The 19045-nt window shown below is 37.8% G+C and overlaps 1 protein-coding gene across 1 annotated transcript; it reads left to right on the top strand.

The window, feature by feature from the left end:
• Positions 1 to 16389: 16389 nt before the first annotated feature.
• Positions 16390 to 17157, top strand: LOC106297890 (VQ motif-containing protein 22). The gene has a single exon (XM_013734037.1). It carries the CDS (start codon positions 16454 to 16456, stop codon positions 17003 to 17005), a length of 552 nt encoding a protein of 183 aa, XP_013589491.1. The 5' UTR covers positions 16390 to 16453; the 3' UTR covers positions 17006 to 17157.
• Positions 17158 to 19045: the final 1888 nt, after the last annotated feature.

Below are 19045 nucleotides of genomic sequence, written 5' to 3'. Positions count from 1 at the left end.
AACTTTATCCCAAAAACTTCACTCCTTAACTCTAAACTCTAAGTCTAAATTAGTTAATCGTAAGGTAAAAATACATTTCTATCTTTTGATAAAATTTATTTTGGTCATTTTCTTCATTCAAGACTATTTTTATGACAAAAATTAAAAAAAAAACTATCCTAGAGAATTATTTTTTTTTTTTAACAAACAATATTTTGTTTACCGGAGAACTGGTTTCATATCCCAATCACTATCCTTAATTTTTTCGTTTCATTCTCTATCTCGATTTTGTATAAACAATTACCTCTTTGAAATAGTTTATTTTATTCAAATAAATACAAAAAAAAATATAGATCCAAGGTTAGGTTGGATATCTAAATTAATTAACCATTTCAAATAACATCTATAAAATTGGTAGCCTAGTGGCAATCTCTTGGAGTTTAGTGTGTACCCACATCAGTTCTAGATTCAATTCTCTCTCGGAACTAAATTATCATCGCTTGGCCAGTCTGTGCTTGGGTTTCGGCCCAAGTGGTTTACATGGTGGATCGTAACAGATGATCGGTTCACCTCTTGGCATTAGTCGGAAGATATTCCAAACTCGGGTCAGACAGTGTGGTAGCCAGACCACTCTGTAGCACTAAGTGCGTTCCTCCCGAAGCTGACCGGATCAGCCGATAGGGTTTATCAAAAAAAAACTAAAAAATTAATTATAAATATTCAAATAATTTCAAAATTCCTGAAATTTTTTTAAACTATCCAGAATGTTATCTTCTACGAGTCTAGTTAACCTTTTCCAAATTACTGATTTTTTTTTCTCTGATTTTGATTAATAGTATTGTGGGGGTGGATTTACATCCTCCATCAAGGCCCGTTAGACAATAAATTAGGTCTATTTTACTATGAAGTTCTATGCTTCTTCCTTGGATAAATAGATAGACACTTCTCTTAAGCAAATGATCCTCTTTCTCTATTTTTTAAGATCTAAAACACTTTCTTATAGAGATTTATAGATTCTAAAGTTCACTTTACATATCATTTGTAATGAATTTTTAATCAATAAAATCTCTTTGATATTCCTTTTTCTCATTTGATTTCTATGAAGATATATCATAAGCCTCATGAATCTAATTATTAGATTCTTTATTGTATGATTCTAACAAACACTACCAGCAATGTTTTTGGATCAAACAGTTGGCGCTATAAGGAAGAGGCCAAGAAGAATTATCTTCTAAGCATATCAAAATTGAGAGAATCCTTGATCTAACTTCACCTCAAGCTAAAAGGATGAAGCTTTCTCATGAAAGCTTTGCTTTTGGTGTCGTCAAAGATCGCAACAACCCACGAAGGAAGAAGACGAGTCTCATAAAGCTTGCTACTATGATTGACGTATCTGCAAAAGACCACAGATTTTGTAATCACCTCAACACAAGCTTGCCATCTCGGGACAGCTGGCCACCTCGACACGAGTTCATCATCCTCTACTCCGCATTCCTCTGGGTGATGCGTGAAAGTATTCGTTCTTATCTTCACAGCACCAAGACCAGCACAATCACTTCGTCAAGCTCGACTCTTTGTAATGATCAATCACGATTCATACAAAGAAGAGTTATGGTCGGCGACGACTCCTTGATGTCGACAAGAAGGCCATCTGTTCAGTCAGTGCCGAGAACAAATACAAAAAAAATTCTACCAATCTCTATCTTATCTGGATGCAGCAGAGTAGAGAAAATCAATGTGTTCTGAGACAAGCAACATCTGATGCTGACATTCCTTCAAATCCATCCCTAGAAGCTCGTCTCTGACGTCAAGCTCCATCGATTTCGTCGAAGGAGTCACAGATCAGCGGGAATGACGATGAGATTCAAGAAGAACAGAAAGAAGCCCGATCACTTCAGTGCCCGACACGGTCGTATCGGGAAGCATCGATCTCAGCAACTCCCTGTTGGGTGGTTCATGCCGGCGCGGAAACCTTTACCGAAGACAAGCTTGGCTTCGTGAGGGTCCTAGTAGAGAGCGTTCATGTCTCTTGGTGATGCTTCTTCAAGCTCTCTTCATGTCTCTCTCTCTCTCTCTATGCCGCCAGCTCGCGGTTTTAGAGATTCGGCTCGGTTCCAAGCTCGTGGTTGGTGAGAACGCCTTCTAAGAGAGCCGCATGGGTTGCTGGAGCAACAAGATGAACCGGTTCTCTGTTTCCTTTGCTCCGCTAGAGCTGCTAGTGAGAGCTCTAGGTCTAGTTATTACAGCCTTCACATGGAGGGTTCAGGAAAGCTAGAGCTGAGGTGGGAGAGTAACATCACTTTCTGGAAAAGCTTGAGACTTTATCGTGGCAAAGCTCGAGTCTCTAGCTCGCCGTCTCGTGCTCGTTCCATAACTACACCATCTTCTCCACGAAGGAAACAACTTCAGCATCTCCCAGAGAAGAGACAGAGCGAGAGAGAGTTGAGAGGAGCTACAGAAACATTCGATCAACGTAGTGAACGTGTAGAGATCGTTTCAAACCCCTGAAAGTTGTATCTTTTTGCTAGGAGAGATGACGACATCGTGTCTCTTTAACGTGACGAGAAGAGAAACAAAGAGAGATCTTGAACTAAACTCATGGTTTGTCTTGTCGACAATCACCATCCGGTTTTAGGACGATCTCGGTAGGTCAGTATATGCGGCTCCTTCTCGTCAATGCTCGAGACTTGGTCTCAGGAAGAAGGCCATCTCGTCACATTTGTCTTGGCGTAATCTTGTCACAAGCAGTTTCTGAATCAATGACGAAACCCCGTTCTCACTCCATTGAAAGTTGATGTTTCTCTCTGTCGGCTTGTTCTGTGATATGCAAAGCTCATCACTATCTCAGCTCAGACAAGAGCTATCCATTGAGATAAGTTTTATCAATATTAATTAATTATTATCATTAGACTACATTCTTTAAAACTTCAAATATGCTCGTCTGATAGTTTGACACCTAATTGTTTTATTAACGTAATTGGCAAAGTTAATCTTGCTATGAAAAATTAATATGCTAGCCTACGTATTAAATCATCTTTTTGAAGACATGCCACGACGGCACAAAAAGACTACGAGACATATGTTCGAGTCTCAGCACACCAGTGAAGTCACGAAAGTCTTGTTTTGATCTCGGCAGTGCACGCAGACCAACAAGACGACTCGACGTGCCGACTCCACCATTTCATCTACACATGGATCGCAACAATACCGCGAAGACATGTCCACCGTGGTGATTTGATTGTGGCGGTTCGTCCATGGTGGTACGTTCATGATGATGATGTCATCAAACTTGGGAGAATCTAAGATCTAAAAAAAAATCAAAAACCAAGATCGACTCTTTCCTCTTCCATTCTCAAAACATCTCAGTAGCCTGCAGAGCTTTCTCATCCTCGGTGAACCTGCAATCATAGCCATTCACAAGACAACTTTTTGTTTCTCAGGCGTTTCGTCGAGCACTTGGCGTGCACTAGAGATATCACCTCCCGCTGAGTAAAGCTTGACAAGGGATGTCGGGATTTGGGTTAGGCTTTCGAACCCAAGCGTTCTTACAAGAGCGTGGATCTTTTGGCCAACAAAAGAAGGAAGCTTTCTCATGAAGCCTTGCTGTTGATGTCACCAAAGACCCACCAAAGTTTGAAATTTCCGAATCTTGCCATCTATTCCGCATTTGCAATCAGTTCGACAAGAGTTTGGTTTTGGCAATGCTTGAGACTTTATCTTGGCAAAGCTCAAGTCTTTATCTTGGCACCTCGTTCTTAAAGATGACGAACTCATTCAACAATGGTGCTTCTCCAACGATCGCTAAGCAAACATGGTGATTCTTCTCGGCAAAGTAGTGTGACGAGGAGATAAACTCTTCTCCGTCTGTAGCTATCCTTTCATGCTCCGTCAGCAAGTTCCGTCAGTGACAATGTCTTTAAGCTTCATCCCGAGCTCTATTTTTTGAAATAGTGATCAGTGAGACGCTGCCGACAAAGAAGCTCGGCCTCCTATGCTCCATCGGTTGCGATATCTTTAAGCTCCGACAACACCAAGGAGCCCGAGCAGGACCCTCAAACACACCGTTTTTGGGTCAGAGAATACATGACCAAGGAGAAGGAAGAAGAGAAGCCATGCTATCTGTTTCAATTGGAGAAGACAAGCACGAAAGATGACGTAACGATCTCAGCACGATAAGTCTTGAGGTCGACATGACGTCACCTTCTTCTCCACAGTTCGCCAAGACTAGCTTTCCGCAACCGGTTACGAGCTTCTCTAAAGTACTGTCGTGTCATCAACCCAAGCTTCGAGGTCAAACTCTCCAACAAGGTCTTCTCTAGAGCTCTCCGCAACTGGCACGAACAGGAGAGAATAAGAGTTCAGTAAGAACAAGCTCATCTCCCGATCTCGCAAGACTGCAATGATGGAGCTCAATCTTGCAAGATAAGCTCACAGACCAGAGTTCTACACAAGCCTCGGGAGGTCATTGTGAACCAGCCATCTCGCCACAGAGACGTCTGGAAGCTTGAGACAAAGCCATCTCAGCATATGCATGATCCCAGCTGTGACACCCCAAGAACGTTGAATAAGATCGTCGAGACTGATCTAGTAAAGCCACCATGTGTTTGGTCGTGTTTCGGTGGTGGAACTGAACGTGTCATCTCCGATGTCCACGAGCTTGACGAACAGAGATGGCCCCGAGATGAAAAAAGGGTCCTTGCTGAAAGTTATCAGTTTTCCTCTCCACGCCTCTTCCATTAGCTCCCATATGATAAACAAGCTCAAGCTCACTCATGATCTCTAGAGCAGCTCAAAGGTTTGAGGACGCCAAAACCGAGAAGCTCGAGCTTATCATCACGAATGCAGCTCCGATCTTATCTTGATATTAAAGTTGAGCTGAAATCTGGCGAGATCTCTCGGAGCTCGCTCAACGTCAACGTCCTCACGAAAGCAGAAGAAAGAGAGAGGAATCTCATGATAACAGATTGCTTAACTAAGCAATTCACCGAGTTTGTCGCTTGTCATCATCATCCTCTTCGCAAAGTAGTTAACTGTTTCGCCATCTCGTCGTCAAACAGCCGACCCCAATGAAGAACATATAAACTAATGTCCTTCTCGGCAATGGTGTGACGAGGAGATCAAGACTTTTCAAGACACATGTTTTCAAAATAAGTCTTCTAATCTTATTAGTTAATTATTTGCCAGATATCGCCGCTTCATAATTGGTGGCAGAACAAAGACCTTCCCTTAATATATAGTATTAAACATGGTCTCCCATATTAATAATTGATATGCTTGATTACGTCTCAAGATACCCAATTTACAATACAAAGTCAAAATAATTGAATTTAATTTTCTCTGTATAGTATGATGAAGTGGTTCTTGTATGCGGAGCAACACAAGAGGTCGTGACTTATCTTCTAAATTGTCTCAACGCGAACAACTTCAGATCATCATCGCACGAAACACGAGACAAGCACTCTCCCCTTGCACAAACAGAGCATAGAAGATGAAGAATATGAGACCCTCTTTGCAAATGACGCCGACTTGATCATATTTCTCACAACTCTTGGCGACTTCATCGTCACTGATCACCAGCTCGCATTCATCGACGTCATCATACAACGAGCTCGGCACGAGACATATGTTTGAGCCTCAGCACACCAATGAAGTCACGGTAGTCTAGTTTTGATCTCGGCAGTGCGCGCAGACCAACAAGATGACTCGACGCGCCGACTCCACCATTCCATCTACACATGGATCGCAACCAATACCGCGAAGACATGTCCACCGTTGTGATTTGATTGTGACGGTTCGTCATGGTGGTACGTTCATGATGATGTCTATGGCGACTTGTTCTTGGCAGTTAGTCGATTGACGCTTCATCCATGGCAACTTGCTCCGGTTGTTCAGAACACTGTCTTCACAGATCGTTCGCGCAACCATCCCAGAGTAAGAAGTATGATCGGAATCAGAAGTATGTCGATGACAGCTCGCCCGAGATGGTCCGTCTATGAGACTTCATTTATGGCAACCTAACCATGACGGCCCATTCATGACAATCATCTGCGACATGGGTATGTGTCTAGTTCATTTTCTCATAAACCCTATTCGTAAAATTCACAGAGATCGATTTCATCTCTCTCTACGAACTTGGGGGGAGCTTACTGTTGGGGGTAGATTTACATCATCCCTCAAGGCTCATTAGACAATAAATTAGACCCATTTTACTATGAAGCCATATGCTTCTTCCTTGTATTAGAGAGACACCTCTCTTTAGCAAATGATCCTCTTTCTCTATTTTTTAAGATCTAGAACACTTTCTTATAGAGATTTATAGATTCTAAGGTTCACTTTACATATCATCTTTGTAATGAATCTTTAATCAATAAAATCTCTTTGATGTTCCATTTTCTCATTTGATTTCTATGAAGATATCTCCTAAGCCTCATGAATCTAATTCTTAGATTCTTTATTGTATAATTCCAACAAACACTATCAGCACTGTTTTTGGGTCAAACAAGTATCAAAGAGAGAAAAAGTTGGTATATATTTTTCTAGCAAAAAATGTAAATATATCTGAAATTTTAAATCCCAACTGAGAAAACATTCAAGGGAAATAGATATTACAAAACGATTCTGAAAAACAAAAGGATAACAACTAATGAACCATTGGCCCGATATCGTTTGAAAAGGTGGACAAAAGATTCTAAGAGTGGAGAGTATCGCCTTGAGAAAGAGCAGGCCAGAGTTCAACTTTATAATGATTTGTGTAGTCCAGCCCTTGAATTGAGTCAGGAAGGTTGTCTCTGAAGAAACCTACGATAAGATAACACTGGTTGAGACCCTATAAAACTATGTTAATCTGAACAAGTCTAGAAACATCACTAAGTCTAACAGCCAGCTTAAAAATTGTGCTCACCAAGAAAAAGAAAAAAACAGGTAATGGCCGGAGTACAAGCAACCAAAAGAAAACTGTTGTTAGGAAAAGAAAGTACATTCTCTGCAATCTAAAACCATACGTATTTGATACTAATACATTCTCTTAGTTTCAAAGATGTAAGAAAGTACTCAAAATAACCTTGTGCAGAGACAACCAGAGGCTAGTCAAATGCTTGAATCTCAACAGAGCTTGCAAAACCCAACGGTTTGTGCTTTGTATGAATCTTCTCTTAATTCATTTGATTAACAGTGCATCTTTATATATGAGATAGAGTAGGATGTGTTGCTGCTGGTTCCTACTGACGATTTTCGTCGGAAATCCGTCGGAATAAGTCATTTATGACGAATTTCCGACGAAAAAAAGTCGTCGGTTCAATCTCGTCGGGAAAAAAAATTTCGTTGGAGTGTCGTTGGATTTTCTGACGATTTTCCGACGAAATTCCAACAGACAAATTTACTAATTTCCGACGAAAAATTGATGGATAAATCTGACGAAATTCCGACGGATATATATTCCAACGGAGAACATTCCGACGAAATTCCGACAAATGTTATCCGTCGGAAATTTTGTAAACTATTTAAAAAAAATTTATTTTAAATATAATATTTTAATGAATTACTTAAAAACAAAATTTAAAAATCATTTATAATAAATATTTTTAATTCTTTATATAAAAATAAAATAAAATTTAAAATTAGGAAAACGTTTTTGTAATATAATAACATTTTTAAAAACACAAAATGTTTTATAAATCAAAAATATTTAAAGATAAAGAGAAAACGTTTTAATAAATTTAAAAAAATCTTTTTGTAATTGAACCCATTTCCTAAAAATTGAAAAATATTTTAATTAAATCTAAAAACACACAAAAACCTTTTATAGATTGAAAAGGTTTAAAAAAAAGTGAAAAATGTTTTGATAAACTTTAGAAACCAGAAAATGTTTTATAAATTATAACAAACTTAAAAACATTTTATAAGAACTTAATTTTTCTTTATAAAAAGATTAAAACGTTTTATAAAATCATAAAAACGTTTTAAAGCAACAATAATAATAAAAACTTGAAAACGTTATATAAATATATTTTAAATAAAACTTTTAAAAATTATAGAAACTCCAAAAAGGTTTTAAAATTTGAAAAACATTTTATAAAATAATAAAAAAAAATTAAATTTCACAATAAAACAAATTAAATAAACAAACCACAAAATCACAATCAAAACCTATCTAAACCACAACCTAACAACAAAATCTAACATATAATTCATAAAATTCTTCATCCTAACATAAATCCAACATTCAAAACCTAAAATTCACAATTTCACAATCAAAAAGTAACAAAAGTCAAATGAGAAAAGGAAAGAGATGACTTACATAATATGTGAGGTGGATTTGAGGAGTTTAAGGCTTAGAATCGCCGGATTAGAGAGAGAGAATCTGATAGAATTTGTGGGTGTTTAGAGAGAGAGAGAGAGAGGAGAAATGAGGAAGAAGGGGCTTACTTTATATTAAAAACTTCTGACAGACTGTGTTCGTCGGAAATCCATCGGAATTTTTTATTTTTGCGCTTCACGAAAAATTAGGCGGGTTTTTTCCCGGGCAAATTTCAATTTTCGACGAATATACCATTTTCGTCGGAAATTCGTCGGAATATATCATTTTCGTCGAAAATTCTTCGGAAATATATTCGTCAGAAATTTCCTACGAATTACGTATTGGTGGTTCGAAACATAGGAAAAATAGAACGATAATAGCCATTCATAATAAATTGATGACTTTTAGGGGTTTAAAATCTTCATAATGTTTAAAAACACTTGAAAACACACAAATTAAAGATTGTAAAATGGATCACCGGAAAGTATTTGCTTAAGTGTATAAGTGTTAACGAGAAAGATTATGTATCTGTCAATGCATCAATCGTAAGAATATATATATATATATATATATATATAAAGCTTAAATAATTGAGGTATTTTTAACTGACATCATATTTATCACTTAATATATCCGGTTTAACATTTATTTTGAATATTTCATATCTAAAACTCAAGTTCGTCAGAAATTTGTCGGAAATTTGTGACGAATATCCTACGAAAATTTTGCATTCCGTCAGAAATTCGTCGGAAATTTCCTAGGAATAAATTTGTCAAAAATTCTGTCGGAAACTTCTACGAATTTCCTACGAAATGATTTCATTCGTTAGAAATTTCTTATGAATTTCCGACGAAAACATAAACCCCAAATCTATACCCCAAATCGTTTAATCTTCCTCGGGAGTCGTCGGTATTTCGTCGATTATTTATGACGAAAGAAAGTTCGTCGGAAATTCCTAGGATATTTCCGAAAAAATACCGAACGAATGGTAAAATTTCATATTTCTCGTAAATCCGTCAGACGTTTGTCAGAAATTTCCGACGAATATTTCTTCCGTCAGAAATGACTATGTGAAATGACTATGTTTTCTTGTAGTGAATTAGCAACAAATGTTAATACTGTCCTCAACTGAACGTTCAAGGATTTGTATGCTTGATTATTACTAAACCTGTTTTAATTGTGGATATAGTTATATTTGATGGAACCACCTCAAGAAGGCTACTTTGTAAATCAAGGAACCATCCAAGGCCTGGCGGGTCATATATACACATATATGGTTGAATCAGAGAAAATAACACCAATGATCCATCACCCAAATATGTGCTGAGTATAAGTTAATGTGAAAGGATCAAGATTTGTCATGTGGTTCTTTATGATTTCGGGGACAACTGAGTTCCATTGCACCAGTGCATTTTAGCTTCTTCACGAAACAACAAGCCATGTCTTGGCTGGTACACCCTGCCTTACATTATAAAATCCTCCACCAAAAAGGTGATTTTAGAAGTGTGTTATGAGTGTGATCTTACCAAACAAAAAAAAATCCTAAATTTGTTCTCACATTCTACTATTATAAATATGATATTATTCTAAATGTATCAGTTTTCAAATCTGTGTGGTAAATTATGAAGATACAATTCAGAGCTTGTAGATGTTAATATTATGTCTTGACAAAGTCCGTGACGAAGTCACTGATCGCGAATACAAAAGGAATATGAACTGTTCATACCACGTTGATGTTGAGTTAGAGAAAGATAAACCTGAAGTTTGATGTAGGTTGTGTCAGACAATATTCCAAGAAGCATGCGGAGTGGTTGATACTACGTAGATGCCAATGTTGAGTTGGAATAAGGTAAACTTGAGGAGCAAATTTATGCGTAAGAAAAAAAGCAAGACGATACACTTTGCGAGTAAGTTTATGCCTTGAAAATATGAATAAGAAAAATTCCAAGAAAAGAAAGTTGTACTTATTAATATGGAAATTTCAATATGCATGGCTTGAAGATCCTTAGACTAGAGTTTTGGGAGCATGGAGATTACTTTAAAATAGCAAAAGGTCGATGAGGAATCGATGAGGCACTAAGACTGATTTTATAGAGGAAGAATGAGAATCTCTTGAAAATGTTTTTGGGATTGCTCTGAGTTAGAGGTTAACGTATTAGGCAACGGAGAGACATAAGTTGGGTAACTTAGGCATATTTCAATAGCTATTGTTAGGGTGTTAATAAGTCGTGTAAAACTTATTAAATATATCATGTAATAGATTGTTTTAAGTGATTTCTAATATAAAAAATGTGATTGCTTATATATTACTAGGCGTCAACCCGCGTTTCGCGTATGATTTTATATTTTAGAAGTTTGAAATGATATTTGTTTTAAATTTTAAAGAGTTAATTATTTACTTTTTAAAATCATTATTTTCATGATATTTTTGTGTATATAGAATCTGAAAATATTGATAGTCCAAGTCTCTACAGTTGACTAAATTGCATAATGTAATAATTGTGATATTTGGTGACATATTTTTTTTTTGTTTAGACGATGTAACTATTTTATTTCTTTTGTGCCATCCAGTGTTAATAATGTCTACTCTTATGTGTTCTTTGTCGATTTGTTGTGTACTCATCCGGACGTTGCAACTATTTATTTCAATTTATATTGTTGCAATCAGATTATGATAGTATTTTAATTTGAAATCATTTTTTTTTTAACTTTTCCATAAGTAATTGGACATAGTAATCCTACATCTCTTTCTTAAATTCTGAAAATAAACTTTTCATCTATTTATTTTAGTAGCCGGTGCTACAATTATTTTCCATGTTGCCAAGGTTACTGTCGTAGATGAATAGTAATAAAGAAAAAAAAGTTAGTTTTAAAATTGACTTGAAATTATAGGTTGGTTTTGAAAAAACCCCATAAATATTACGTTTTAGTTACAATATATATATATATATATATATATATATATATATATATATATATTACGTTTTTGGCAAATATAGTCATTTAAATACTAAACTCACACATTTCACTCAAAAAAGTATGTATTCTTTATTATTATTATTTTTTTGACGTCAAGCGGCCATTCTATTACTCAAGTTTGAGGTGGACTGAGTAACCAGACCGGAATAGAATAACCAATAAAATATAACTTCCTATGGAAGGATCTAGCAGTCTTAGCTAAAAAATCTGAAAACTGATTGTGCGCTCGTGGAACATGAATGATGTTGAAATCCGAAAAGCAAATCAGCAGCGTCTCTATCCTTTCCAATTCTAACGCAAAGCTAGGCCAGGCATGAAGATCCTTTATCATTGCTATCAGCTCCTTGCAGTCTGTCCCAAAGTTCTGGCAAGTTGAGTGTTAAAGCATGTTCTCCATTGCCCATCGCAGAGCTTCTACTTCTGAATGCAAAGCTGATTCACGTCGATTGAAATTTTTTGTCCCCAACAATTGAATGTTTCCTCCACTGTCCCTCCAGACCCATCCACATCCACTATACTGAGCCGAGGTTGTCCAAGATCCATCTAGCAAGCAAATATTACCCAAGCTTATGACTTGAGGCTCCTCAGGAATGACTTCTTGTACCACAGGTTGTACCACTTCGTTCGCATTAAACCAGGCTTGACATTCACTCTCTGCATGTCGAACTAGCTCCAAAGGATCTCTGTCTATCCCCCTGAAAAGTTTGTCATTCCTAGCCTTCCAAATGTACCAAATTATCCAGGGATAAGGATCCTTGTCCTGTTCCGGCTCGATAATACTATTTTTCCTCCAGAATAGGTAATCCACATTTACGTAAATGCTTGGTACTGGAAATAAACCTGGGCTTGACGGAGTTGATGATAAGGTCCAGACTTGTAGAGCTGGCGGACACTCGAATATAGCATGGGTTACAGATTCTTCTAGCTCTCCACATCTTGGACAGTAGTTATCACATCTCATATTGCGTCTTGCTAAATTCTTCGTTACTGCCACATGACCAGTTAACAGCTGCAATATAAGATGACATATCTTCGAAGGTGCTTTTATCTTCCAAGCGAAGGCTTGAAGCTTTGTGATACTCGGTTCTAGGACTTCCTTCTCCCCCTCTGTCTTTAACACATTATGAGCCACCCAATATCCAGATTTAACCGTGTATTGGCCATTCCTTGTGTAATTCCAACAGAATGTATCACAACAATATCCAGAACTTGTGGCCAAACTCCTTATAAGTGGTATGTCCTCCGGATTGACATAATTCTCCAAAAGACCAACATCCCACTATTTCGTTTCCGGATTAATGAAGTCACTAACTCTCATATTAGGATGCATTACCGGTGCTATAGGGAGAGCTGGTCTCGCAGGGGTCGTTGGAATCCATGGATCCTCCACACCTTGACTTCATAGCCTGAATGTATCTTCTGTCTGATTCCCGTTAAAAGCAACTTTCGCACAACACTAATGCTAGACCACACGTACGATGGGCTACTAGCAGAGATTACTCTGAGTGGTGAACTCATCCTATAGTATCTTCCCCTTAAAACCCGGGCCACCAAAGAGTCTGGAAATTGAACTAGTCTCCATAATTGTTTTGCCAATAATGCCAAATTGAACTCATGGATCATACGAAAACCCATCCCACCATCTTCCCTTGGTAAACAGACTTTCTTCCATTTCGCTCAGTGTATTCCTCTTTTTGGTGGATTTGAACTCCACCAGAATTTAGCAATGGCACTTGCAAGGTTTTCACATATCTCCAAAGGGAGCAGAAAAGTAGACATTACGTATGTCGGAAGAGCTAGCAGAATGGATTTAATCAACACTTCTTTTCCTCCTTTTGAGAGCCATCTACCTGTCCATCCATTTACACTATGCATCAGCTTATCCTTTAGAAACGCAAAAAGTTTGCACTTAGAGCCACTTATGTCTTCCGGGATCCCTAGATAAGTACCCATTCCACCTTCGTTTTGAATTCCCAGCACATCTTTAATCTCTTGTCTACTTGTTGCATTAATCCGCTTACCAAAGAGTAAGGACGATTTATCAAAGTTGATACATTGGCCTGAAGTTTTACCATACTTCCTGACTACTTTCATTACTTCTTCACATTCACAGGGCTCCGCCTTACAAAAGAAAAGGCTATCATCAGCAAAAAGAAGGTGGGATACCGATGGACACCCCGTGTGTAACACGCATCCCCATTATCTTCCCTTGGCTCTCTGCATGATTGAGAAGGCTAGTGAGCGCTTCCGTGCATAGAATAAAAATGAAAGGAGACAAAGGATCTCCTTGACGTAGACCTCTACCTGGAACAATATTTCCTCTTGGCTCTCCATTCATGAGGACCTTATATTTCACCGACGTAATGCTTCGCATTATCCAGGCGATCCAAATTTCTGAGAAACCCATCTTGTGCATGACAGCTTCAATAAAAGACCATTCCATCCTATCATATGCTTTGCTCATGTCAGTCTTGATGGCCATCCTTTTATTGCGCCCACTTGTTTAGTTCTCAGAGCGTGGAACATCTCTTGTGCGATCATAATGTTGTCTGAGATCTGTCTCCCAGCAACAAAGGCTGACTGGGTTTCCGATATCAGGCCTGATAACACTTTCTTTAATCTCTGGCATAAGACCTTTGAGATTATCTTGTAGCTGACGTTGCACAAGCTAATGGGTCTGAACTGAGCCATTGCATTAGGCTTTGTTGTTTTCGGGATAAGGCATATATATGTATCATTCAGTCCACTCTCCATTGTCCCCTCAAAAAGGATTTTATTAACCATAAGAGTTAAATCCTCCTTTACTATATCCCAAAATTTTAGATAGAAAAGCGCAGCATCCCATCTGGCCCAGGGGCCTTTTCTGGATGCATAGCAAAAAGCGCTAATTTGACCTCCCATTCAGTTACCGGGGAGATAAGATTGTCATTCATTGCACCAGTGATCGTGGTAGGAACTTGAGCTAGCGCCTCTTCAATGTCCTCTAGATTTGATGATTCAAAGATCTGTCTAAAGTAGCTAGTAGCAATGGCTACTAGTCCTTCTTCATCCTCAACAATATTTCCATTCTCATATAAGAGCTGTGTGATCTTATTTCTTGCTCTTCTTTGCTTTGTCAAGGCATGAATTTTTTTTGTGTTTCTATCTCCTTCTCTCAGCCAGAACACCCGGCTTTTCTGTTTCCAGAACATTTCTTCAGCTTTAAGAGCATCAGAGAGTTCCTTCAAAGCTGCTGCAATTTCCTCAGTTGTGGCATTATCATCTGCATATAAGCCCTCCACTTTTTCTTTAAGCTCCTCCACTATTTTCACCGAGTTGACATTATGTTGCTTCCGCCATTCACTCAAGGCTTTTCTGCAACTGGAAATATGTTCCATAAGCGTTGCATTGGGAGGAAGATCAGGAGATTTCCATCCCTCAAGGATAACTTGCCTTAGCTCCTCATTATCCAGCCATCTTTTATCAAACTTGAACTTTTTTGATCTTCTCATTGGCTTTATGATAATGTCTGTCAGAATCGGACGATGGTCCGATCCGCATAACCTCATATACTTCACAGTCGAGTGGAGAAACTTCTCATGCCAGTCTGCATTTCCTACTGCTCTGTCTAAGCGACATGGAATAGTTGATCCTCCTGCTCTCTTCCCTACCCAGGAGAGCATGTCCCCCGTGAAAGGAAACTCTAGCATCCAACAATGATGAAGCATCTACTTGAAAGGGAGGAATGAACTATCAGGGCGTCGTCTTCCTCCTTCTTTCTCATTGTGACATGTTATTTCATTAAAATCTCCAATCATGAACCAAGGTCCATTTCTTGTTGTTGAGAATCGCGTAAGACGCTCCCAAACTTGATCTCGTCTTTCTAGTACAGGGTCCCCATAAACAAACGTCATATAGACTTTTATTCCATTTATGTCTGCCTCAATGTCAATCATACGATTATTTGAAAATAAAACATTAACTTGAAATTCATCCATAAAAAATAAAGCTAAACCTCCGCTGAGTCCAAGTGGCTCAACAGTAAACAAATGATCAAATCCTAAGTCGGCCCGAATGTTTTGCAACAGCAGCCTTCTGTTCTTCGTCTCAGTAAGGAACACAAGTCCTGGGCGAAGCTTCTGACACATCTCCGTAAGGCGTCGAACTGTGAGGTCGTTCCCTATCCCTCGACAGTTCCAACTGATTGTCTTCATGGATGATTTTTTGGGGTTTTTTTGGACCCCTCCAAACCATTTTCCAAATGAGAACTAGCTTTTGATTTTTTCGATTCTCTAGGACGATTCTTATTATGTTTGGTTCTCTCATAAGAAGAAAACCTTGACGAAGATTGTTGCCTTTTCTTTGGAGAACCCTTGCGCAATAGCCTTGCCTTTGTGCTTTGCAAGCCCAAAGGAACTCTACTTCTTGAACGACTCCTTGAGGACCGAGCTCTTGGGCGATCCATCCTAGCAGCTGGGCGTGATGATGATTCTGGAGTGCATTCCACATCTTTCATCATCTCAAGTTCTGCTCCCAATAAGTCATCTTCATCACAATCCATCGTCATATCTTGTTGATCTTTCTCGGCAATACCCGCAATGTCCATATCCTTTAGTGCATCTATAACCAGATCATCACTTTTGGGGGATTGTTGCATTGCCTTCTCCGTAGGGGAGAATGTCATTGATCGTGCAATTTCATGTCCCCGAACCATAACGTTCGTATCATCAGGAGCGATGCGTGATGGTGTAACAATAGCACTAGCTAGCTTCTTTTCATGGTCAATTAAACGTTTAAAAATAACTTTTAAAAATTATATATATATTTGATCAACCGAAAATTATAAACTTTGATTAAATATAAAAAGTAATACAAAAAGTGTTTTTGGAATGAAAGAAATGTGATAAAAGTGTCGTGATGTAAATGACTCCTAAAGTTACTGTGTCGGAATTACACTATGCGAAAGAGTAAAGAAATGCAAATCGACAACCTCAAACATTAGGCGACGACAACTTTCATCTGATCCACGTGTCAAAAACACACCAAAAGCAACGGCAACGATTCGTATAGATGAACTTCTTTTGACCAAGCCGAACCGATTAGAAAATCAAGAAAAAAACTTTTACTCCTTTATAAAACACGTAGAGACTAGAGAGTCTCCACAGATACATAACCAAGAGGGCTAGTCTATAATAGTATAATCTCTCGCATAATAAGAAGATGGCCAACCCCAACAACGACTGGTCTCAATTCTACAACAAACAAACCTTCTTCCCCACCACAAGCACCACCACGACCACCGCTTCCACGTCAGCTGATTCTTCCGTTAACCCTGAAAGCCGCCGTGTTTCAAAGCCAACTCGTCGGAGGTCTAGAGCCTCCCGCCGTACACCCACTACACTTCTCAACACCGACACAGCTAACTTCAGAGCCATGGTCCAACAATTCACCGGCGGTCCATCCGCCATGGCTTTCGGTTCACCGTCATCTGGTTTTAGCCTCACCTCGTCGGGACCCACAGCCGGAGCTTCTTCGGTCGGCTATCAGTACGCTAATTTCCAGAACCAAGTTGCTCATCACGAAGTATTGCAACAACAACGACAGTCCATGGTCTCGTCATCAAACCACGTGAGTACTCATCTTAGCTATCCTAACACAGTGGTTTCCGATGGTTTTCTGGCGGTGGATGAAAGTAGAGACGGTGGAAGAGGAGGAGGCTATGCTCCGTCATCGGAGATGAATAGCAATAGTACTACTTCATGGTTGCAATGAGGATCGGTGGATCATTCTATATATTTTATTTCTGTAACTTATTTTCTGAGGAAAATAAACATAAAAGGGAGAAATGTTAGGTACTGACTTTGTTTGTAGCAGAATGAAAACTTTGACTATCGTAATTTTTGTTTAAGTTGTGTTTTTCTTTAGGATTTCTCTTTTAATCACTTTGTGAACGCATACATAGATTGAATAAATTAAATTTTCATTTTCCATGTTCAAATAGAAATTAAATAATGTAAATAAAAAAAAAACTCATTTACATTTTTTTTTAACTTTCTTTAATCATAAAGAAAATTATCATACAGAGAAAGAAAATAAACATAAAGAAATTCATTTTCATTTACTTTCTTCAAACATAAGGAGAAAGAAAATCAACTGTAAACTCAATGTGCTCATCTCTAAATTTTTTTATTGTTTTCGGCTACATAATCATACATTATGTAGTCATACATTATGTAGAAAACATTATATCATATACTTGTGTTATCCAAACAGCTTGCTCAATCTAAATTCGTGTTGGGATAAACGGTAGGTAGCTGTACTTTTACTAACTACCGTAGTCAAGTTTTATAATATAAGTTTATATTGAGATGATGTTGGGAAAAATTCATGCAACCTAGCAAACTGATGTTTTAAGATGAAATGATCTTCTTCTTTTTTTGGAAAAGAAAAGAAAATTGAAATGATGTTTGGAAAAAACACAAAACTAAAATTAAACACGCACAATGTAATTACATCCTAATTAATATGTATTATATATATACATATATATGTATATTTCGATTGTGAAAAGAAATAAGAGATGCGAATACAGTTTCAATATTTCAACATGGGATATGACTAATATCATAAAATAGTATAGGTAAGTTCGATTATATGGTATCCTAATCTATTGACATACTTGATTCTTTGTTTAACTATATGGGATTCATGATTTGGGAGTGGTGGGGTGTGTGAAAATAACTTTTGAAAACTATATGAGAATTTAATATAGAACTTCTTTTCTTTTGGGAATTGTTTCGAGTATCATATGACTTCTACATGGAAACCTGTGAGAGTATTTTTCTTTATTTCTTTCAATGTGGCTAGCTTTAAGAAAATTATTAGTTGCAAACGAAGAATTTTCTCTAAAGAACAAAGAAAAAAATTAAATATTTTACTTCGCCGTTGCTTTTCGTTTGGAAACAGAAGAAAGTAAGTTGGTGAAAGTAGGCTACCAACATGTGAAGACACTCACGTGATGGTTTTTCTTTTTAACTTCCCCCTCCTNATAATTCGAGTTTTAATTGAAATTCAAACTCTGGTCAATTTTGGCATGGTTTTTATTTTGAACGTGTTGAGAAACAAGAAGCTGCAAGAGAACCGACACAAACCGCAACAACGGGTTAAAATTTAGACACCATTTGAAAAAAACTATTTGTCTACTCATTTATGGATACCAGCTCCATAACTTTAAATCTTTCTCTGTAACTTCGGTTATTGGTCTGCTCCTACAATCCTCATACGTCGACCAAAGCTGTCTAACTCAAGCTCAAGACAATGCTCGGTACCAGCTCCATATATGAGATTCCTAAAGCTCACTTCATTCAGCCTTTTAAATTTATCTTTTTTAGGATAAGTTTGTTCAAAATTCCTCTCGACGAGGCTGAGAGAGATCTATTTCCACTTCATCCTTCTCAAAGGAGAGAAACTGTCCCCTGATATCCCTCTTTTTAAGAGGATACAGTCTCCCGGAACTTAAAACCGGAAAAAAGTACCAATTTCCTAGCCGTTTGTTATCTTATGTGAAGGTTCACTTGGAGCCGGTAGATGTAGCGATTCGCATTGTGATGAGAGTCGAGGTTTTGGATGGTGTTGCGACGTCACATGCTATTGTGACTAATCGTTTCTTACTGGAAGAATTTGAAGAGCGGTGTAAATCTTTCATAGATTGGATTGTAAATGGCAACTTCTATTTCTTGCTTAAGGCTTTATCAAACTTTTTAAAGTCTGTGTCTCTATCCCTGTATTTTGTTGAATTTTATGCTTTGGATT

The sequence above is a fragment of the Brassica oleracea genome, chromosome C1, assembly GCF_000695525.1.
Source record: "Brassica oleracea var. oleracea cultivar TO1000 chromosome C1, BOL, whole genome shotgun sequence".
Classification (NCBI taxonomy): domain Eukaryota; kingdom Viridiplantae; phylum Streptophyta; class Magnoliopsida; order Brassicales; family Brassicaceae; genus Brassica; species Brassica oleracea.
Note: the sequence above shows the minus strand (reverse complement) of the source record. Positions and strands in the feature narration are given on the sequence as shown.